General features: G+C 38.2%; 1 protein-coding gene across 4 annotated transcripts in view; it reads right to left on the bottom strand.

The window, feature by feature from the left end:
* TOX (thymocyte selection associated high mobility group box) overlaps positions 1-19,519 on the bottom strand; it is a 301,744-nt gene that overhangs the window by 146,721 nt on the left and 135,504 nt on the right. For 3 of the 4 annotated variants that reach the window (XM_021089342.2, XM_085022318.1, XM_021089344.2), the window contains exon 2: positions 2,340-2,405. The exons of the other annotated variant lie outside the window; for it this stretch is intronic. In XM_021089342.2, coding sequence (XP_020945001.1) covers positions 2,340-2,405 — 66 coding nt within the window. The remainder of the gene's footprint in view (positions 1-2,339; positions 2,406-19,519) is intronic. 4 annotated transcript variants of the gene reach the window in all.

The following is a 19,519-nucleotide window of genomic DNA, read 5'->3' as shown; positions in this document are numbered from 1 at the left end:
CATTAATTTTTACAGTGTTACTTCCATTTCTGGAGCCATTCCAGCACTGGCTTTCTATAAAAATCATTTCAGGTTTAGAATTATGCTATTTGCTTGTAGCAACATCACAGGAGCAGTAGTGCACCATATGCTGCTACTTAGCAACTTAGTCTATAAGTCCCAAAGCATGTACTGATTTGAAAATTGAACAGGAATTATAATTGTTGAATGATACTAAGAGGCAAGTTGTATTGGATTACTAAACTATGCAGATGTTTGATGTTATGTAGCAAAAGGAACAAAGGTATTTTTTTTCCCTGCAGGATGACTAAAATCTTATTTATAGTTGCCGAAAGGGATACATTGATTAAAATTTCCTAAAAGAATACCAGGTAATGAATTCTTAAACACACTATAATACAGTAAACAAAAGGAAAGTTAAGAGTAAAATTTAGCTAAGGCCATTCAACTTACGTAATTTTTGAAGCTTATTCCCCGCCAGGGTATGTATCATCTTACATTAGTCAAATTTTTTTAAACAGCACATTGCGAAAACATTTTCATATACGCTACATTATTAAAAACTAGTTTGCTTCTGGCACACAAACCTGTCATATCTTTACAAAGCACATAAAAGTATTTGGAGTTCTTTGCTCCTTCATAAATTATTACTGGTATTTAAAATATTCTTGGTAACTCTTGACTGAAATACTATGAAAAATGTTAGTTGTTTAATTTTAGTCAGCACTTAATATTATCCATTGCACTTGAATTTAAAAATCTAAGGAGCCAAGTTGTTATGATGCATATGCTTTGAATTTGCAATCCTTTATCCCAAAGTCTTTGAGAGGGACATAATGATTCTCTGAAAGGGAGCTGCTGGCTTTATAACAGCAATCATTTATTGACTTTGTGTTTCTACTGTTTCAAACAAATTCAATTAGCCCTTACACTTCAAAACCCTAAAGGCACCAAAGAGATGATACCGGGTTGCTTTAATCTAATAGTAATACTAAACTTGTCAGTACAGTTTTGGGATTGATGGTTAGAAGAAAATTAATAGTAACATTTTTCATTTTTTAATCAAACAGTCCAACTCAGAACTTGGATCTTGGAGGCTACTTAGCTGAATGAATTCAAGCTGAATGAATGGAAGGAGATACAGTCCGGATCTTTGAACTTAATGATGACCTCTCATCTGAACAATACAGTATAGTTTCCAGAATGTCTGCCAAGGAAGGTAGTGATCAGAATGACTCCTAAATGCAAAGTTCACGGAGAGGCACTCCTGCCTCTGTTTTGAGTTAAGCCTAAGACATTCTGTTCTTAGAGAAATTTCAAAGCCCCAGAGAGTGCACCGCTGACATATACATTAGATTTAATTCACTGACAACCACCATGAAGAAAAAGAGTCTTATTTTTGTTCCCTCTTCCTCCACTCCTCCTAGTTATCAAATCTACTCGGGCAGATAAGTAGGCACTGAAAACAAGTTTTTTAATGTTTGAGTTTAAAGCCATAGTTACTGACACATGAAACTCCAAGTTACTATGGTTTAATTCTCCTAGAAAAAAAAATATACTCAAGTCCACAAAACGCTCTTGTGAACGCTCCCTCACTTCCACTTATTCATTTATTTATTTTTGCTTACAATGTCCTTACATATTATAGTATATGGCACCCTAGGGTAATTACCATTTTGCTTCAAATGCCTTCTCTGCATCAAAGGGCCCGGTCTTAAGTATCTAAAAATAAATAGTCAAGCATTTACTTTTATAAATGTTACCATTTACATTTTCACTGGACTGTTGTTGTCACTTCTCATGATTAAATACCTCGTCAACCATTCCCAGTGAAATGGATACAAACATGCCTTTCAAAGGTTTCCATCATATCATACATTTTGGCTTGAAAGCAGCCATGCAGCACTCACTGGCCACGTGATTTTGGTGATCAGTGTAACATTTCATTGAAAACTGCCCCAATGGTTGATAACCAAGGCTATTTGTGACTTGTGTAGCTTATAATGATTAACTCATCTATAGTCAGAAGCTCCAATAACCTGCACCTGTAAAGACTTTATTTCCTAAAGGTAAAACAACTGTTTAGGAAAGATCATGCTGGCAAAACAGCTGCTTGCCGTTCTGGAGAGGAAACAAGGTATTATCTTTCAACAAATGCCAACTCCGGTGTTTTATCAGCTCGATCTCATTAACTGGAAACAAGGCTTAAATGCTTTGTTTATAAATTATGATTATTCCTGATTGCGGCAGTTACTGATAGTGCTACTCATTTGCAATGCAACTCTTTGAATTTGTTTAATTACAATTTGAAACAAGGCAGAGAAGATTAATTAACCCACCTGGCTGGCTGGCACATAGTCCTGGCTCGGCTCTGTCATGCTCATATACATGTTCTCACCGTCAAACTGCGAATGAAATAACAGTAAACATTCAGCAATCTTGACTGCGTGCATGTTTGTTGTTGTTGTTGTTGGTTTCACCATCAAACTGGAAAACAGTAGCCATAAAAAAATACTGTGGTTGGAAATATGGAAAATCTGTCACAGTGAGAGAGCCACATCTATTCTTTGATGTTTCTGTTATCTTTCCTGACCCTGGATGTCAGTGATTTTGAGTAATTAGTGCTCTAGTAATTACAGCAAGCAAGCAAGAAATGAATGGTTTCCTTTCATCTGCAATCTGTTTTAAAACAAAATGGCTCATTTTGCGTACCATGTATACATACTGCAGTTCAGCTGTAATGAAATATTAAATGGATGGCATGGTTTCTGAAAGAAAAGGATAATGGAAAATTTACTAAGGCACAGCTCAATGCATTGAGTTTGGCTCTCAAAAATGAAAAAGTGCAGAGTTCTCCTAAGAGACTAAAACTGGTTTCATCACAGTAGCATTATGATTAAGAAATTCTAACTTTATAATATTTGAAAAGAGCATGTGCCACTTCAAGCATGGCTAAGAATAATAACAATAGATAACAATACAAATATACAGGCTCCGTGATTAAATTTTCCTCTCCAAAGTTTTGCAAAGACATAGAATTAATGTAAAGTATTACAAATGCATAGAAATCCATATACAAATTTACAAGCTAGAAACAAGCTGGGAGGAGGAAATTCACAGGGGTAGGAGTGCAGAACTGTTGAACAGTTCAAGCAACAACAGCAATAACAACATCAACAACATACTTTGCATTATTTGGGTTTCTGAAAGCAGTAATCACTCCATTCAGACTTAATCCTCAGCTATCTTTAGTCACTTGATAAATAGGCAAAGCATTTCCCTTTCAGTTACAGGAAGATTTTTCCCAAGAAAATAATAAAATGGACTAATACAGCCAGCTTCAAAGAGCTGAGTCTGAATATACTTTCATTGCCAAACTAATTTCAGATGTGGGAACTTGAAAATCTGAAAAGTTACTTTTCAAGACAGAATAGTGTTGTAGATGGAGGTACAAGTACACAGTACTATGGACAGACATTATACACCATCAAAAAATTTGTGTTTAGACATGGCATTCCACCACCCTGAGCTGCTAGCATCAGAGGGCCGTACAAACACTACAGCTTTGGAACTGGCTCTGAACAGCAGCAGTGGGTGCCCTGAAGATTCGTATAAACATGAGCTGCAATGTAAAGACCTCCCTAAGGACACTGAAGTACTCATCAAGTTCAAAGAACCAAAGGATCCCTCAAAGAGCATCCTGCAAACAGATTTCATGTTACGTGAACAAACTTAACAGATCTGAAGTTACTTACTGAATGATGTGGTTGTTAGGACAAGTAAGAGATAACACACTCAGAAAAGAATAGCTGGACATTTTGGCTGTTCTGTCATCTGGCTTAGGAGGCCTGAGTCCAGGTGACTTACCCAAGGGTGCTTTTCCATCAGTCAGGTGAATACCTTCAACCCAAAGACAGTCTAGCCCCAATGCGATCCGCCTGTTACTCCTGCCAGCTCAAAACCTAACAAAGAGCATCATTTACCATTTCTCCACCCCCACCCACTGTTGGTTTGTTTATAAATGTTTTTAATCTTAAGATGCCAAAGAACCATTTAAAATATGGACAGTTTCTCTGACTATAGCAAACTGAACTGAACAGAAGTAGTGAACTGAATCAAATACTCCACTGCCTGTGCAGATTCTATAAATGTGTTACTTTCTATTTCATCTTCTCTTACTCATTTTCTAAATCTGGTGTCATTTTCAAGCCAACTAAGGCTTTGAAGTTTTGGTTTTAGTCTATTCAAAGTGTATGATAATTGAGTATACTCAATGTTACTGCTCCTAAGGACTCCTTCCTCAAAAAGTACCAATACTTAAGCAATATTGAGCCAAGGCTGAAACAGCATTTTGAAGAAAAGTTATGTGGCTATCGGAAAACAAACAAACAAACAAACAAACAATTTTTAAAGTACATTCTATGTACCTGAAATATACCTGTATCTTCACATGTATTAAATTATATGTATTAATTGATTTAATGTTCACAAGAAACAAGAGTTAGTGCCTACAAAGGCACAGAGAATTAAAGTTAGATGCTCAAAGTTATACAGCTCCTAAAAAATTCAACGCCAGGAAGTCTGGCTTTCTAACACATGCACGTAATCCCCAGAACATGCATACATATATTCTGAATTATAATGATAAGTTAGCTATCAGTTCTGAAAATAATGTCAATATAGCATCAAAGCAGAGTGATGACAGTATCTCACTGATGTTATACAGAATTTCTATGGAATTGTGAGGCTTTCAAAAAAGCAAGTCCCAGTGAGCTGCCAATTTAGTAATCAGGCTGGCAGAATACCCCTGGATGCTTTATAATTAAGCCTTAAAAGACTAGGAGGTGGTTTGATGGTTGATTTTATGTGTCAACTTGTCTGGGCCTTAGATGTCCTGATATTTGGTCAAATATTAATATGGGTGTGTCTGTGAGGGTGTTTTTGGACAAAATTGACATTTGAATTGGTAAAATGAATAAAGCAGACTGCTCTGCCTATTGTAAGTAGGCCTTATCCAATCAGCCAAAGGCGTGGATAGAACACAAACGCTGATGCTCCTGAGAGGAAAAGGGACTCCTCCTGCCGATTGCTGGACCTGGGATACTGTTTTCCGGCCTCTAGACTCCAACTGAAACATGAGCTCTTTCTTTTGGGTCTCAAGCCTACTAGCTTTTTTGGACTAGCCTATACCATTTATTATTGTTTGAATATTTTTTATAAAGAAAACAAACAAAACTTCCAACTATAGATCTTGGGACTTCTCAGCCTTCATAATCAGAGCCAATTCCTTATAAGAAATCACTCTCTCTATCCAAACACCCCCCGCCCCACACACACCCCCCTCCTGTTTCCCTGATGAACTCTATACAGGTGGCTTCTTCTACTACTACCAAGCTATTCGCAACTCATCTGAAAGCTTCTTTCCAAGGACCTGTAATGGAGAGATACCTAAAAAGATGACCTCTACCTCATGCTACTGCCTGCTTTGTAGGGGGGCAGCGGCCACAGTGATTTTGCTATGAGAGTCTCTAGCCTAACCATGCCCACTCCCCTGTGTCCTGGTGCATGTGAAATTCATCCACACCTCTTAGTCCAGACTGCCTTCCCTCCCTTCTACTTGTTGAACTGTTTCCTACGCCCTCCAGCTCCGCTCAGTCAGGGCTGCTCTGTCTCCAGCCTCTGATCCCCCACCGCCCCCAGGTAGCCCTCTGGTTCCAGGCAGGTTTTGTTGTTAAGGGACTAAGTCATTGGGCACTGAGGTCCCAGAAGAGAGGACACATCTTGGTTACCCTTAGTGTTGGTATAGCTTAGGGCCAGTCCTCAGGAAACACCTAATTAACAAAAATTAAATAATATGTGCTTGATTAAACAGATTACCTTCCTAGAGAAGGTGGTGACTTAAAACGATAGTTTGAAGGCTTCTGAAAGGGGATAATTCACAGTCTTACACTGGATTAAAATTGGTTGCTACCGGAGCAGAAGCCCTCAAAAAGAAAAAAAAAAAAAAAAAAAAAAAAAAAGTACAGAAATAGGATCCCATATTTAAATGCTGAAATCTTCAAGATTTAATTTAATTAAAAAAATGTAGACTGCCCAAGAATGAAGAGACCTGCCTATAAATTAACTTATGCCCTCTTTTTGAAGAATTTTGAGTGGCCAAAGACATATTTGTCAAAGCAGGCCTGGTCATTCCCCTTGTCTTTGGATAAACTCTTGAACCCGGGAGAAAAAGCAGCCAAGATCCTGGAGTCCTATCCCCTCCCCCCATCAGGTTAAAGCCATCCTTGACATTTTTACAGCTCCACCCAACCACACCCTGTCCAAGAGCTGTTCCCAGGGATCTCAACAGACCTCCTGCTGATGCAACGTTCTTATAATGCATCCTGTGAGCCAGTGTGTTGAGTGTATGCCCAGTTGTTATCTGAAGAAGAATTAGAATGCACAGAGTCCTAGAATTTTAGCCTTGGAGGTCCCTGAAGGCATCCTGTCTGAACTCCTCATGTTATGATTGAAGAAATAGACTTTTTACTGGTCATGCACTCCATCTGGGAATAGAATTGAGGTCTAGATTCCTAGAAGAGTTTTCCACTATGACACACTGCTTTATACTCCATCACCCATAAAAAATGAGGGATTAGATTTACAATGATTTGTGTGGTATGTCTGCATATGCCATCGTCTAAAAGGCACAGTATTTGCATTTTTATATTAATGACCCCAGTTCGCATCACCTAGTTGAACCTTATTTATAATAGTTATAACATTATTTTACTAAAAACAACGAACTGAATACTCCTTAAATTTGTTTGTCATAATTATTATTCTTAGAAGTCAACTGATTTTAGGCACTGTAACTTCTGAAACATATCTAAGCATCCTAGGACTTTAATTTCCACGTATTCTCAATTTAAAACCTGAAGCAAAATTTGAAGGAGTAAATAGGCTGACTTATTTAAATCTAAATGTAAATGGCATCAACTCAGGATTAGTCTTTCTGACCAAGTGCTTTATACTCTTTCTCGTGTTTTTATTTCAAAGCACCAGGGGATGCAATCACATGAAAAGTCATTTATAATCTTCTACTACAGTTTTTTAAAAATTGTTTTCAGAGGATATTAACCAAACCCATAATCCCACAGAGCTTTTCAAACTAGGTAGTTATTATTTCTTCTATTTAAAAACTGAAAGCAGACATCCAGCACTGTATGAATACAGTAAATGATGGGCAAAAACGGGCAATATTAGGCTCTGAAAACCGCTAACACAAGAAAAATCAAAGATAGAATGTGAAGTATAAATCAATCATTGGTGCTGCTATAGGTTTTAGGAAATGGGATCTTTTTAGGGAAACCATTAAAAGAAAACCAGAAAACTGCTTCTGGAGGAGGGGGAGGAGGACCTCGCGGGACTCATGAAACAGTACCTCATTGTATCTCCTGTAAGAGGGAAAACCTTACAGTTCTGGGTGTTTTCTGAAGGAATACTGGATATCTTTTTTTAAGGAGCTAAAAATGGAAATGTTTATAACAGGGAGTTAATTTGATATTTCTTAGAAGATAATAAATCATTACGAAACAGTAATAGCCTTAAAATAAAATATCCATTTTGTATTGCTTGGCTCAATGTAAGATTAGAAGTTATCTTTTTTTTTTTTTTTTTTTTTCTGTAGTGAAAGGAATATCTTAAGTTTGGCCAATGAAGGCAAAGACTTTTGCTGCTTCATGTAGAGCAAAGTATTCTGAAAGCTACAGCCTAATGTAAGAGTGGTGATGGGCGCTGAGCACAGCTGTCACCACTGTTCACATGCAGAGTAACGGGTAGCCAATAAAAATACAGCAAGGTATTTGCTCCTAGCTTGCTACGTATCCTCCATTCTCAAGGAACAAGGTCAGGAGACACTGGAGAGGGAGCATGTGCTTGTTTATCTTCCAGCTTCCAGTCTGACTGTGGAAATGTGAGATGGTCTAAGGCAGTCTGCCTCCACACGTTGCCAGACTGAATGAAACTGGTACTGGGCATGGGGACCAGCAAGGGGGTCCAGGAAAGTGGCTCTCACTCACTGAAAGGAGACCAGCAGAGCACAGCCCGTCAACACCCAGAGAAAAGGAAACAACTACTGTGGGTGCTTTGAAACGATGTGCATTCAACCTGGGAGCAAGCAGAGCTGAACTGGGAAAGAGAAACCACTCTCTGGGTTGGCTCCTGTCACTTGAACTTGAGTAGTAAACACTCTGCTGCTGATCTGAATGGCATGGAGAAGAAATATGACCTGAGCACAGAGTGGCTGCTTGAAGACTTGGCCACTGGAGGGGGAGAGAGAGAAAGAATAGTGTCCCCACAAGTACACTGTACCCACCACTTAGAATCTGGGAACTGAATTTATATTCTCATCTTTGTCCTAGTGATATATTTGTCTGGGGAAGAACTGTACACCATAGTTCTGTCATTAACTTCAATAACTAAGGCTTTCTATGACAGTGCTCTGCATGTATCTTGATCCTGTCCCGGTAAATGCTGTCCTACCCCAAGTCCCAGTGGCATGATTTGCATCCTAGCAGTAGTGTCCCTCTGCTGATAAAGGTATGGCTACATTGCAATGTTTGCTTGCCTTTTAAACAACTCTCTAAACTCATTAACTCAAATGCACTCTGTATTATTTGAAGTAGTCACGCTTAGAAGAGTAATACTTAATGGCCCCACACTTCAGACAATGATGCCCTCGTGGTTCGAACCAGTTTTAACATTTGCAGGCACTTTCTAACCCACTGAATACATTAAGCCATTTAATTTTTGTAACAGTCTTGTGATATGATGACTACTATTACTCCCATCTTACAGAACTGAGACACAGAGGAGTTAAGTAACCTGTCTCTGATGGGTCCAATCACACGTTCCCCACGTCTGTTCAGCCTGCCTGACCTTCAGGCCTTGACTACTGGCCTTTAAAAGAAAAAATTTTTTATTATAGTTGATTTACAATGTTCTGTCAATTTCTGCTACACAGCAAAATGACCCAGTTATACATATACATGCATTCTTTTTTTCACATTTTTCCCCATTATGTTCCATCACAAGTGAATGGATATAGTTCCCTGTGCTATATACAGCAGGATCTCACTGCTTATCCACTCCACACCACTGGTTCCCATGGTGATAGCCCCAGACCCACTATTTCTGCTGCCATCACAGCTACAGTTAGAGGGGCCCCAAGCACAGCACCAATTTACATCAAGAGGCTCTATCATCCTCAGAGGCTCTGCCATCCTTAGAGGCTGTGCAGCAGGGCTGGGAACACACCCCTAAGAGTGTGGGAGGAATACGGCCAACGGAGAGGACTGGCCCACAGACTTCCTGTGGCCTCTCTAGAGAAGTTTCTTATGCCTAACAAGCAGCGATGACCTGCTGCAGGGCCATGGCAGCTTGGAGATGTGGCTCTCCCTGCCTCCCCATGGTGGTCCTCCTCCTCCTGATGCGCCCCCCTGGATTCCCTGGGCTTTCAACACAGACTCTCCTTTTGGAGGCACCTGGAACAAGAGGACACCCAGTGAGTGAGTGGCCCAAGGTTAGTCAAGTGACAGGTCTCCACTGCAATGCTGCATTTCATCCTGTCTTTATTATGCTTTCGTTAAATTATTAAGGGGCATCAATTCTATTTTAAATTCCTATGCAGAGACAAACAAATTTATGAAACAGTAATAAATAGAACAAAGGTTTTCTGATATCATTAAAAGATCATTTTCTTTGAAAGAAAAATATGCAGGCTTTAAGAAAACTTCATTAACCCCAAATTCCCAATCACAAAGAAATCCATTTTCACTATACATTATTTAAGAAAGAAAAGAACGCCTGGATAAAAGCTAACTATCACTCCAAATCCATTCTGCTGCATTTAATGGAAATAACCAAATCAAAACATATTTGACATATGACACTGGTTTTTACTAAAAGGCCTCTACGAGGTGTCTGATATCAGAAAATCAGGAGCAATGATTTCCGATTCCATGAAGGAGTCTTGTTTTTGAAATGAATTTCCAAGTAATTATAAATTTCTATAAAGCAAACAGCTTTAAAACTATACTACGTAGTGGAAACTCAGTGTCATTTCAAACAATTGCTCAGAACATTCCTCTGACTTGTCACGTTGTAGACAAATTTTTCTGAATCCATCCACTAAGAGAACAATTTGAGAAGTACACTCAAACTTGCTGGCCAATCCTTACCTAAGCTCACTATTTCCACATCATATCAGCTCTCACCTCATTTACCACAGTCCCTAAATCCTGCACAGATGTGGAATGAAAAGAATGAAAGTCATTACTCTGGGGGGTTGGTACTGATTTCTAGTATTCCTTTTTAAGCACAGTGAGCATTTTTCAGTATCTGACACACAGAGAAAAAGGTGAGGGTATTTTTCACACAGTCTGGTCTGGAAGACCGTGCTCTGCTCTGGCAGCCTCAGAACAAGAAAAACCTGAGAGACCAGAAGTTCAGAGCTTTGAGGAGGTTCTGAGACTTGAATGACAGCAGTAGAAAAAGATTAACAGAGAAGTTAATCTTTTGACTGGTTAGGTGACAATTAAGTGGGATGAAAACTTTTAAAAAAGAGGTGAAGACATATAATTATTGAATAAATTTGAGATTAAAAGTAGCAGTACCAAATAAAAATAAAAATAGGAAGGTACAGAATTATTAAGATGGAGATTCTCACTTCCCTATTATTACTACTCAGAAAATAACACTGAGACTAAATATGGCAACGATGTTACAGAAATAGACTTCTGGTCATTACAATCTCCTAATGGTAGGACAGGTGTTGAAATATATTTTGGTATATTCAGGGCAAACGTGATCAATTCGAAATATAAGAAGTTCAGCTTAGATCTACTTCATTTCCTTTCTGTCATGACATATGACATTTATTTATTTCGTGTTCCAGAGAGTTTCTATTTTTGGAATGAAAACATAATGACATTTTAAAGAAATGGATTAATCTTTCAAGTCACTGAGTATAAATCTGTCCATTAGTAAAGGAAACAAAACTCTTATGGTGTGTATCTTTCACTTTAGTGAACTTGAGAAGTCAATCAATCCTTTTGTTATATCAAAAAGAGTATAATTCTTGAACTTTCTTTGAGATCTGCAAATGCTATACAGTTATATTTATTTCTACAACACCTTCTTTGATATTTAACCTATGGTCCCATGTAACTTTTCCTGGTGACTTATTCACATTTGTATTAAGATAATGGTATAATTTTCCTTGCTTAACTTAAGGATTCAAGCATAAGATGTGCTCTTACCAAGGCACATTCACTACATGTATTTAAAGAGTTTCAAGTCCAAAGTCTCTTTTATTGTCTTTATGTTTACAAAAGTTCTAACAACTCCCCCAGAGCATTGTCCCAGTCTCATTTGAATGTTTTTCGTAGCATTCTCCCAAACACTTCATCCTCTCTTTGGACAGCATCCTTTTTATAGCATGACATGGTGCCAGAAACATGTCAGATCTGCAACAGGAAGTCTTGTTGCTAGAAACTGCATGCCTGTTTCCACTCAAAGAGTTATTTATATTGCATGGCAAGGATTGACTGGTTTCCTTTGTTTTACTTTCTGGGATAGCGTCATACGATGATGCCCTTTTGCTGAAAAAATGAGAGAATACCACCACCCAGGACTATTAGGGTGAAGCATCTAGCATGGTCTTGCTGATAGAGTAAAATGTAAGGGTAATCAACACGCTCCCAGATAAAAAAACGTGGTTATCATTCATTCATTCATTCATTCATTCAACAAATGCTCATTCTGCACTCACTGTGTGCCAGGCCACATTCCCAGTGAGAGCAGCTAACATTTATTTTACACTTACTGTGTGCCAGGAGCACACATGCATTCACTCATTCAATCCTTACACAACTCTGTGAGGTAGGCAGTATTCATATCCTTTGACCAGCAAGGACACTGAACCTCAAAGAATTAAGTCACTTGGAAGGGGTAGAGCAGAACCTCAATTCCACGTCTGTTTGAGGATAGAAACGTACTTAATGTAACAACATTTGCTACAGAGAAAGCCCTTGCAAAAGAAGAGGATCAATCAACACGAAAGTTTCAGGCATCCAAAGTGACTGTAGGATTAATGAATATCATAACAATTCAATGGCTACCAGGACAGCAGATTTCATTCTATTATTTTAATGACAATACCCACTTAATGACATGGGTATTTTCCATAAGTACTTTAGTCCACAGTCAACTCTAATGGGACCAGAGCAGTCACTAGAGGCAGAAAGTGTGTTAGGAAGACCATTGAGTTGAATATCTAGAGGGGAGTGACAACCCATCTTTGCCACACAGTAGCTGTGAACTTGGGAAGATACAGCCTCTGTGAGCCTGAATGGCTCTGTCACAGGACTGTCATGAAGAACAGGCCTAGTTGGGGAAGTGCCTGGCACAACGCACACGTCTAGCTGATTGTCAAAGCAAGTGCCTTACCTTTCTGTTTACTGCTTGATGACCTAGACAAAGGTAGACTGAGTACACTAAACTGTCCTTCTTCTCCTCCACTGCTTAAAATCCTTCAGTACTCCCTAAGGTTTTCAAGGCAAATTCCAACGTCCTTATTTAGAACACGATATCCTTCATGAGGTCAGTGAACAGCAGTGCCACTTGATCATGGCTGGTGCATACTCACACTTCTGAGAGTGAAGGGAGGTACTGGACAACAGGCATAAACTTGGACTCTCCCAGATAAGAAGTATTTTCCTATCAGAAGGTAAGCCTTCCTTGATGTCACTGATGATTTAAGGTCCCTCTCTGGGCTTCCCTAAGTTCATTACGGTATCTGGTGCCTACATCTCATTGTGCTGCCACTGTTTGGCGCTACCCCTCTCCTATGCTGGACCATGAACCAGTAGAGGGCAGGGATCATCCTATTTATTTTTCTATCTGCAGCACTTTGTATATGCCAAGTACACAGTATTTACTAAATATCATTAAATGACTAGTTAAATAAATTCAGTGCAATATTGTGATAATTCAAAGCATTTCAAGTACCTCACCGTTCTGGGATTCTGCAGTAACATTTGTTCATTTCAAATCAATTCCCATCCATGAAAATAACTGATTCCCCAGGGACCTTGGACAAAAGCTTCTGTAAACCAGATCATACTCCAATTTTCCATTTCTTTCTGTTCTATGGAAACCAAATCTTTTACAGTCACTCTAGTTTGGATAACGTAAAAAGGAGTTTACTTTATGACCATATAACCATAAGTAATATAACCATAGTGAAAACCTTCATGGTACCAAAGAGGCAAGCCCAGCTCCAATAAACAGGCTGTGTCCATGCTACTCCAGATCAAGCTAGTTTATTTTTTCATGCTGACATCAAGCTGCTGGTGAACATTTTGCTCTCTGAATCATCTACGAATCTATACCAGCAAGCTAATGAAAAGCTGGCTGGATTGGCAGACAGAGTGCAATTCATTCCTCCCCTCTTCCATGTGATTTGTGAGCAGTTCAGGACCTCTGCCTTGCAGGAATGGCAGAATAGAGTAGAATTTAGGAGAAATTCCATCTTTGAATGGATCTGAAATAGGAAGACCCAGATTAGAGTCTCAGTTCTGAAATTTCCCACCAGACTATTCTGGGGAATGGGAATTATATATTCTTCATAGTTATTTCAGATTCAAATATGATATGTGAAAACATTTGTACATTGTAAAGCACTAAACACACACCCTCTGTGCTACATTCTGGAAACTGGTGCTTTTCCCCACATGGTAGGTATATTATTTGATTGTTTTCATCATTAATTGGTAAAGGTCAATAGGCAGAAAGTAGTGCAGAATCAAGCTAAATATAACCTAAATTAGCCTATGAAAAGGACTTCATTATAGAAAATGATGTGTAGACAGTACTTTTATTGCTTTAAAATTATTTTTATTAAAAGAATAAAAATTATTTTCATTTTATTAAAATTTATTTAATATTTATTTTTACCTTTAAATATTAGGTAAGAGAAAAGCAATGGAGTGGAAAAAAGAAAATAGCATAATCACCGAATAGAAGAAAACTTTGTAAAGCATCATGCATACGTATACATATGTGCATATAAATATGTTCAGACATTTTTTTTTTTTTTTTTTGTCTTTTTGCCATTTCTTGGGCTGCTCCCACAGCATATGGAGGTTCCCAGGCTAGGGGTCGAATCGGAGCTGTAGCCACCGGCCTACACCAGAGCCACAGCAACGTGGGATCCGAGCCGCGTCTGCAACCTACATCACAACTCACGGCAACACCGGATCGTTAACCCACTGAGCAAGGGCAGGGACCGAACCCGCAACCTCATGGTTCCTAGTCGGATTCGTTAACCACTGCGCCACGACGGGAACTTCCCAGACATGTTTTTAACATATGTTCATATTAATTTACTATGTATGTGCACAAAATACTTCTCTCCTGAAATGTTTTTTATTTGGCTTTTAAGTTATTTTATTTCCTTTATTTATTTTTGCTTTTTATGGACACATTCGTGGCATATGGAAGTTCCCAGGCTAGGGGTCGAATAGGAGCTACAGCTGCCAGCCTACGGCACAGCCACAGTAACTCAGGATCCAAGCCACATCTGTGACCTACACCACAGCTCACAGTAAAGCCGGATCCTTAATCCTCTGAGCAAGGCCAGGGATTGAACCCGCGTCCTCAGGGATCCTACTCAGGTTTGTTAACTGCTGAGCCATGAAGGGAATTCTTATTTAAGTTATTTTAAATTACATAAAGGAGAAGGTATTGTGATATAGTATTTAAAACTACTGCACAAAACTACAGGAGAAATTGTCTGAAAGTGCAAAGCATTATGGAACTCTTCTCTTAATTCATAGAGAAAATATTATCCAGTCATGGTAAGCTATATCATATCACATTCACTAAAATTGCTTCAGGCAGACTTACTGTTATAAAATGAAGATTTCAGGCAGTTTTTGGCATAAAAATGCAATGTTATACTTAAATATTAAATATACGGTAGTATGATATAGGTCTCTTGTAGTATTTTATTTTCCACAGCTTATTAGCTTTATACATTAAATTATCCATAAGAAAACAATTGCTGATTATATTTTATGGAACCATATATGGCAATTTTGTTCCGGTCCAACAAATGCATAACCTAGCTAGATACTTAAGCTGTATCAGTAATCAGTTAATGTTCCTTATAATGTCACACCAAAGAAATTATGTAATCTCTACTACTCTGTAACATATTAATTTCACTTTCTGTTCGAAACACTACATTATTATTATCTCTTGCACGTTTCATGTTTGCTCTGAAAATTCTGGCATGATATATTTTTATAACCATTAAGTAAATTAATATTAATGTTAGTTTCAGGATTTTTTGTTTGAAATGCATTCTGCATAGTTCTGAGCAGAATGTACATATTTTAGATCTAAGGAGTCTTGTCTCCAAGAAATCCTTCATTTTACTTAAGACATTAAACTTGAAAAAAAATTCATTAAAAAATTTTAAAAATTTATTTATTTTGTTATTTTTTTGTTTTTAGGGCCACACCCATGGCATATGCAAGTTCCTGGGCTAGGGACTGAACTGGAGCTGCAGCTGCCGGCCTATGCCACAGCCATATCAATGCCAGATCCAAGCTGCGTCTGAGATCTACACCATAGCTGGTGGCAATGCTGGATCCTTTAACCCACTGAGAGAGGCCAGGGATCAAACCCACATCCTCATGGCTATTGGTTGGGTTCTTAACCCACTGAACCACAACGGAAATTCCTTGAAACAAATAATTCAAACACATACTGAAGTAAGAATAGAATGGAAACTAAATATTAGAACAAGACCAAATTATCTAAGATGGATTTTAAGTTTCTTCAGAGCTAACACGACTTTCCTTAGAAAGTTATAGTGCCTACTCCCCACCCCACATAATTTAGGCAACAAAACTCTTTGGTTACATGACAGGAAAATATCCCGCCCGCATCTAGTATTTAAAATCCATATTGTATAATACCCCCACTGTATACCACTTTCAGGCAGTGAGACTGCATTGGTAATATTCCATTTTTATTAGTGGTTCCAAAATTTAACGGAGTTTCTCCTCAAAACGTGTACACTCGAAACTTTATGTCTAATTTTTAAAACTATTTTTGAAAACAGTACATTTCCACCCTGATTCTTGGAAAAAAAAAAAAAAAAAAAAAAAAGGCTTGTGGATGTCCATTTTTAGGAAAGCCTCTGAAGGTCCACACTTTTTATCCACTAGCAGTTGCTGAAGACAGTTTCCAGTCAAACACTCTTTAAAGTGAAAGGCTGACCAAATGAAGGGCTTTTGTAATGCCAATTACATCAACCTTAGAGTTTAAGTAATTCCAACATTTACATGGCTATTTAGCACTTCCTTAGATCCTTTTGGATTGAGTGTTTTATTTTGATTTTCCTTTTTCCATTGCTTGGTCCTAGCTTTGCTCATTCTATTTCACAATATCATGACAGATACACAGTGAATGCAGCCCACATATTCTATGGGAGTAGTTCTGCCCCCTCACCTTTGATTGTTATGGCTGGGGGGCTATGGCATCTGGTGGGCAGAAGCCAGGGCTGCCTCTGCACTTCCTGCAATGCACAGGACAGCTCCCACTAACATCAGCAGTGCTGCTGTTGAGAAACACTGGTCTATGGAATGGGTTGAGTTTTGAGTTTTTGGTTCTTTTCATGATAAACTGTGACAGGAGAGGTAAATAACAATTATGGAATGATTCATTTAAGTAATTATGGTAACTCAAATCCTAAATCAATTCATAAGTCTATTTAAAAAACCATTTAGGTATGGCCTAAATAGTTTGCACAATCCAATGCAATGACTCGACTCTTAGAGGGCTGTTAGCATTTTTCCAGGTGCTTTGGGTATGGTGTTCAAAACAAGAGTTAAAGAGCCCTTATCATCCCACACTGGAAATTCCATTATTTCAAAATAAGCATACACTGTTCTACTCGAACGGTGGAGTTACAATTACTCCAGGTAGCTACAGAATAACGAAATAAATTCTTCAAACTATACTTAAAAACTGCCACTTGTCATGATTAAAAACTAAAACCTCTAAGACAAATTAGCAATTTGTTAATTAGGATTCTTCTATCTTTTCATGCACAAAGCTAATTATTTGTTTGCAAGATGTTGCATCTTCATTAAAACCATTAATATTCTGAGTAGATGACAGTATTAATTTTATAAATGAAAATAAGATTTCATCACTGCATTTCATGCAGTTCTTAGGACAATGAATATTCCCACATGATGTTATCTGTCTAAAAAGGGTGGTTCTTTTTAGCAACAAAATGCGGTTATAACTAATTCACAGTACTCATTCATTATCTTTTAAGCGGTCTTCCCGGATATCAAGTAGGCACATATATTATTCTTTGAGACACACATATGTAATATGTATATATAATACTGGAGGGAAATAGTGGACATTATTTACCAAACTCCATCTTTCCCAAATACTGTCACACTTTAAAACGATATAAAGCTATCTCTTCAGTCTTTCTAAGGAAGGAGAGTCTATGACCAGGTTATCTTTAAAAAAGCAAAAGCAACTAATCTACAATGAAGTAATAAGTCTTCTGAATTTGGAAAGTATTCCATATTTCTTAAGCAGCACATTTATCTTGCCATCATGACTTTATTGGTTAACAAAGTTACGAGCTCCATTCACTTGAATGTGGTGGTTGGGCATTGAGAGAAGTGTCTCAGGGGTGTTCAGAGCAGCTAAAAGGGAGTCCTCGTGGGATTTTAGATGGCCCCAGGCTATTCACAAAGTAGATGATCTTCCCAATGGATAACTGGAGGTCAGAAAGGACAGCCCATGGCCACTTCAGTGTGAGTAGAATCAGAAAACAAAGCAAGTTAGAAAGAAGTGTTCAGGGAAGAAATCTACATGAGGCAGAACCCGGGAGAGGTTCTCTGGGTTCTCCTTCACAGAGCAAAGGGCAGACCTCTGTGCTGCTGGTCCAGTAACTTTAATGAGGAGGCAAGGAACATGTATGCCAGTCTCAGAGGAAATAAACTACCTAACTGTTTATAAATATTTAATTACTATTCCCTCCCAGATAGAAAAGTATACATTAAAAGATTTGTGTTTAAAAATAGCATATCATTAAAATTCATAAACTTCACTTTTTAGAACAGTTTTAAGTTCACAGCGAAACTGATACTAAGTCCAGAGAGTTCTCATACAGCCCCATCCCACATGTCACAGCTTCCCAACTCCTGACATCCCTCACCACAGCAGTATGTTTGTTATAATTGTTGAACCTTTGTTGACAGGTCTTTATCACCCAAAGTCCACAGTTTATATTAGAGTTCATGCTTGGTGTTGTATGTTCTATGATTTTGGACAAATGTACAATTGTCTACTATATTATGTATTTACCACTATAATATTATATAGAAAAAGAACTATACTGGTGCCTTTTGTTTTTTGTCTAAACAATTAGTTAAGAGGATTCTTTTTAACCAGTACTGCATCTATCTACCTCCAAAAAGTACTATTGCTAAAAGCTTCTACTTTAGGAGTTCCCATCGTGGCGCAGTGGTTAACGAATCCGACTAGGAACCATGAGGTTGCGGGTTCGGTCCCTGCCCTTGCTCAGTGGGTTAACGATCCGGCGTTGCCGTGAGCTGTGGTGTAGGCTGCAGACGTGGCTCGGATCCCGCGTTGCTGTGGCTCTGGCGTAGGCCGGTGGCTACAGCTCCGATTCGACCCCTAGCCTGGGAACCTCCATATGCCGCGGAAGTGGCCCAAAGAAATAGCAAAAAAGACAAAAAAAAAAAAAATAAAAAATAAAAAATAAAAAAAAATAAAAGCTTCTACTTTAGTCTTCTCCGCACTGAGAATGAACTGGGTTTTTCTTAATGTTAGGAGGGGTTATGGAAAATGATATGCCTACTCGATGCTCTGCTCATTTGACATGGTATCTTTCCAGAAATATCTGTAAGTAGATATAGGATTTTACATGGATTAAAATGTCAGTAGTTGATTTCATAAAGAGGCAATACCACAATTAAACTTCTTGTGCTATTTCATACGCAAACTGAATTTCTGGGAGCATCTCCAACTACCCTCAACAGTCTTTCTAGGTTAGTGACCAGGAATGTTTGCAAGTGACTAAATTTATATCCTTTAGGATATAAATTTGTGTTTCAGGCTATGTTGACACAGAACAAGGTAGAGGAGAGGACTGACAATTATTCTATTAGTTTGGTGAACGTGGACAGCCATACCAATATTTCAAACCACCAAACAGAATTCTTCTTGCTCTCAGTGATCTACTTTGTTAACCAGATAACTGCCAAGACTCCAACTTCATTCCCTTCCATATAAAATTACAATTATTCAGTATCTCTGATATGGTTACTTAAGGGAAATATATGGGTAAATGTATGGATGTAAATGTATGGATATTTTTGCATTAAGGCTGTATTTCTCACTCCATACTGAT

The sequence above is a fragment of the Sus scrofa genome, chromosome 4 (genome assembly GCF_054392235.1).
Source record: "Sus scrofa isolate SSC_HxYL_T2T_F1_AM1 chromosome 4, Sscrofa_HxYL_maternal_Yorkshire_Landrace_v2.0, whole genome shotgun sequence".
In the NCBI taxonomy this organism is placed as follows: Eukaryota; Metazoa; Chordata; class Mammalia; order Artiodactyla; family Suidae; genus Sus; species Sus scrofa.
Note: the sequence above shows the minus strand (reverse complement) of the source record. Positions and strands in the feature narration are given on the sequence as shown.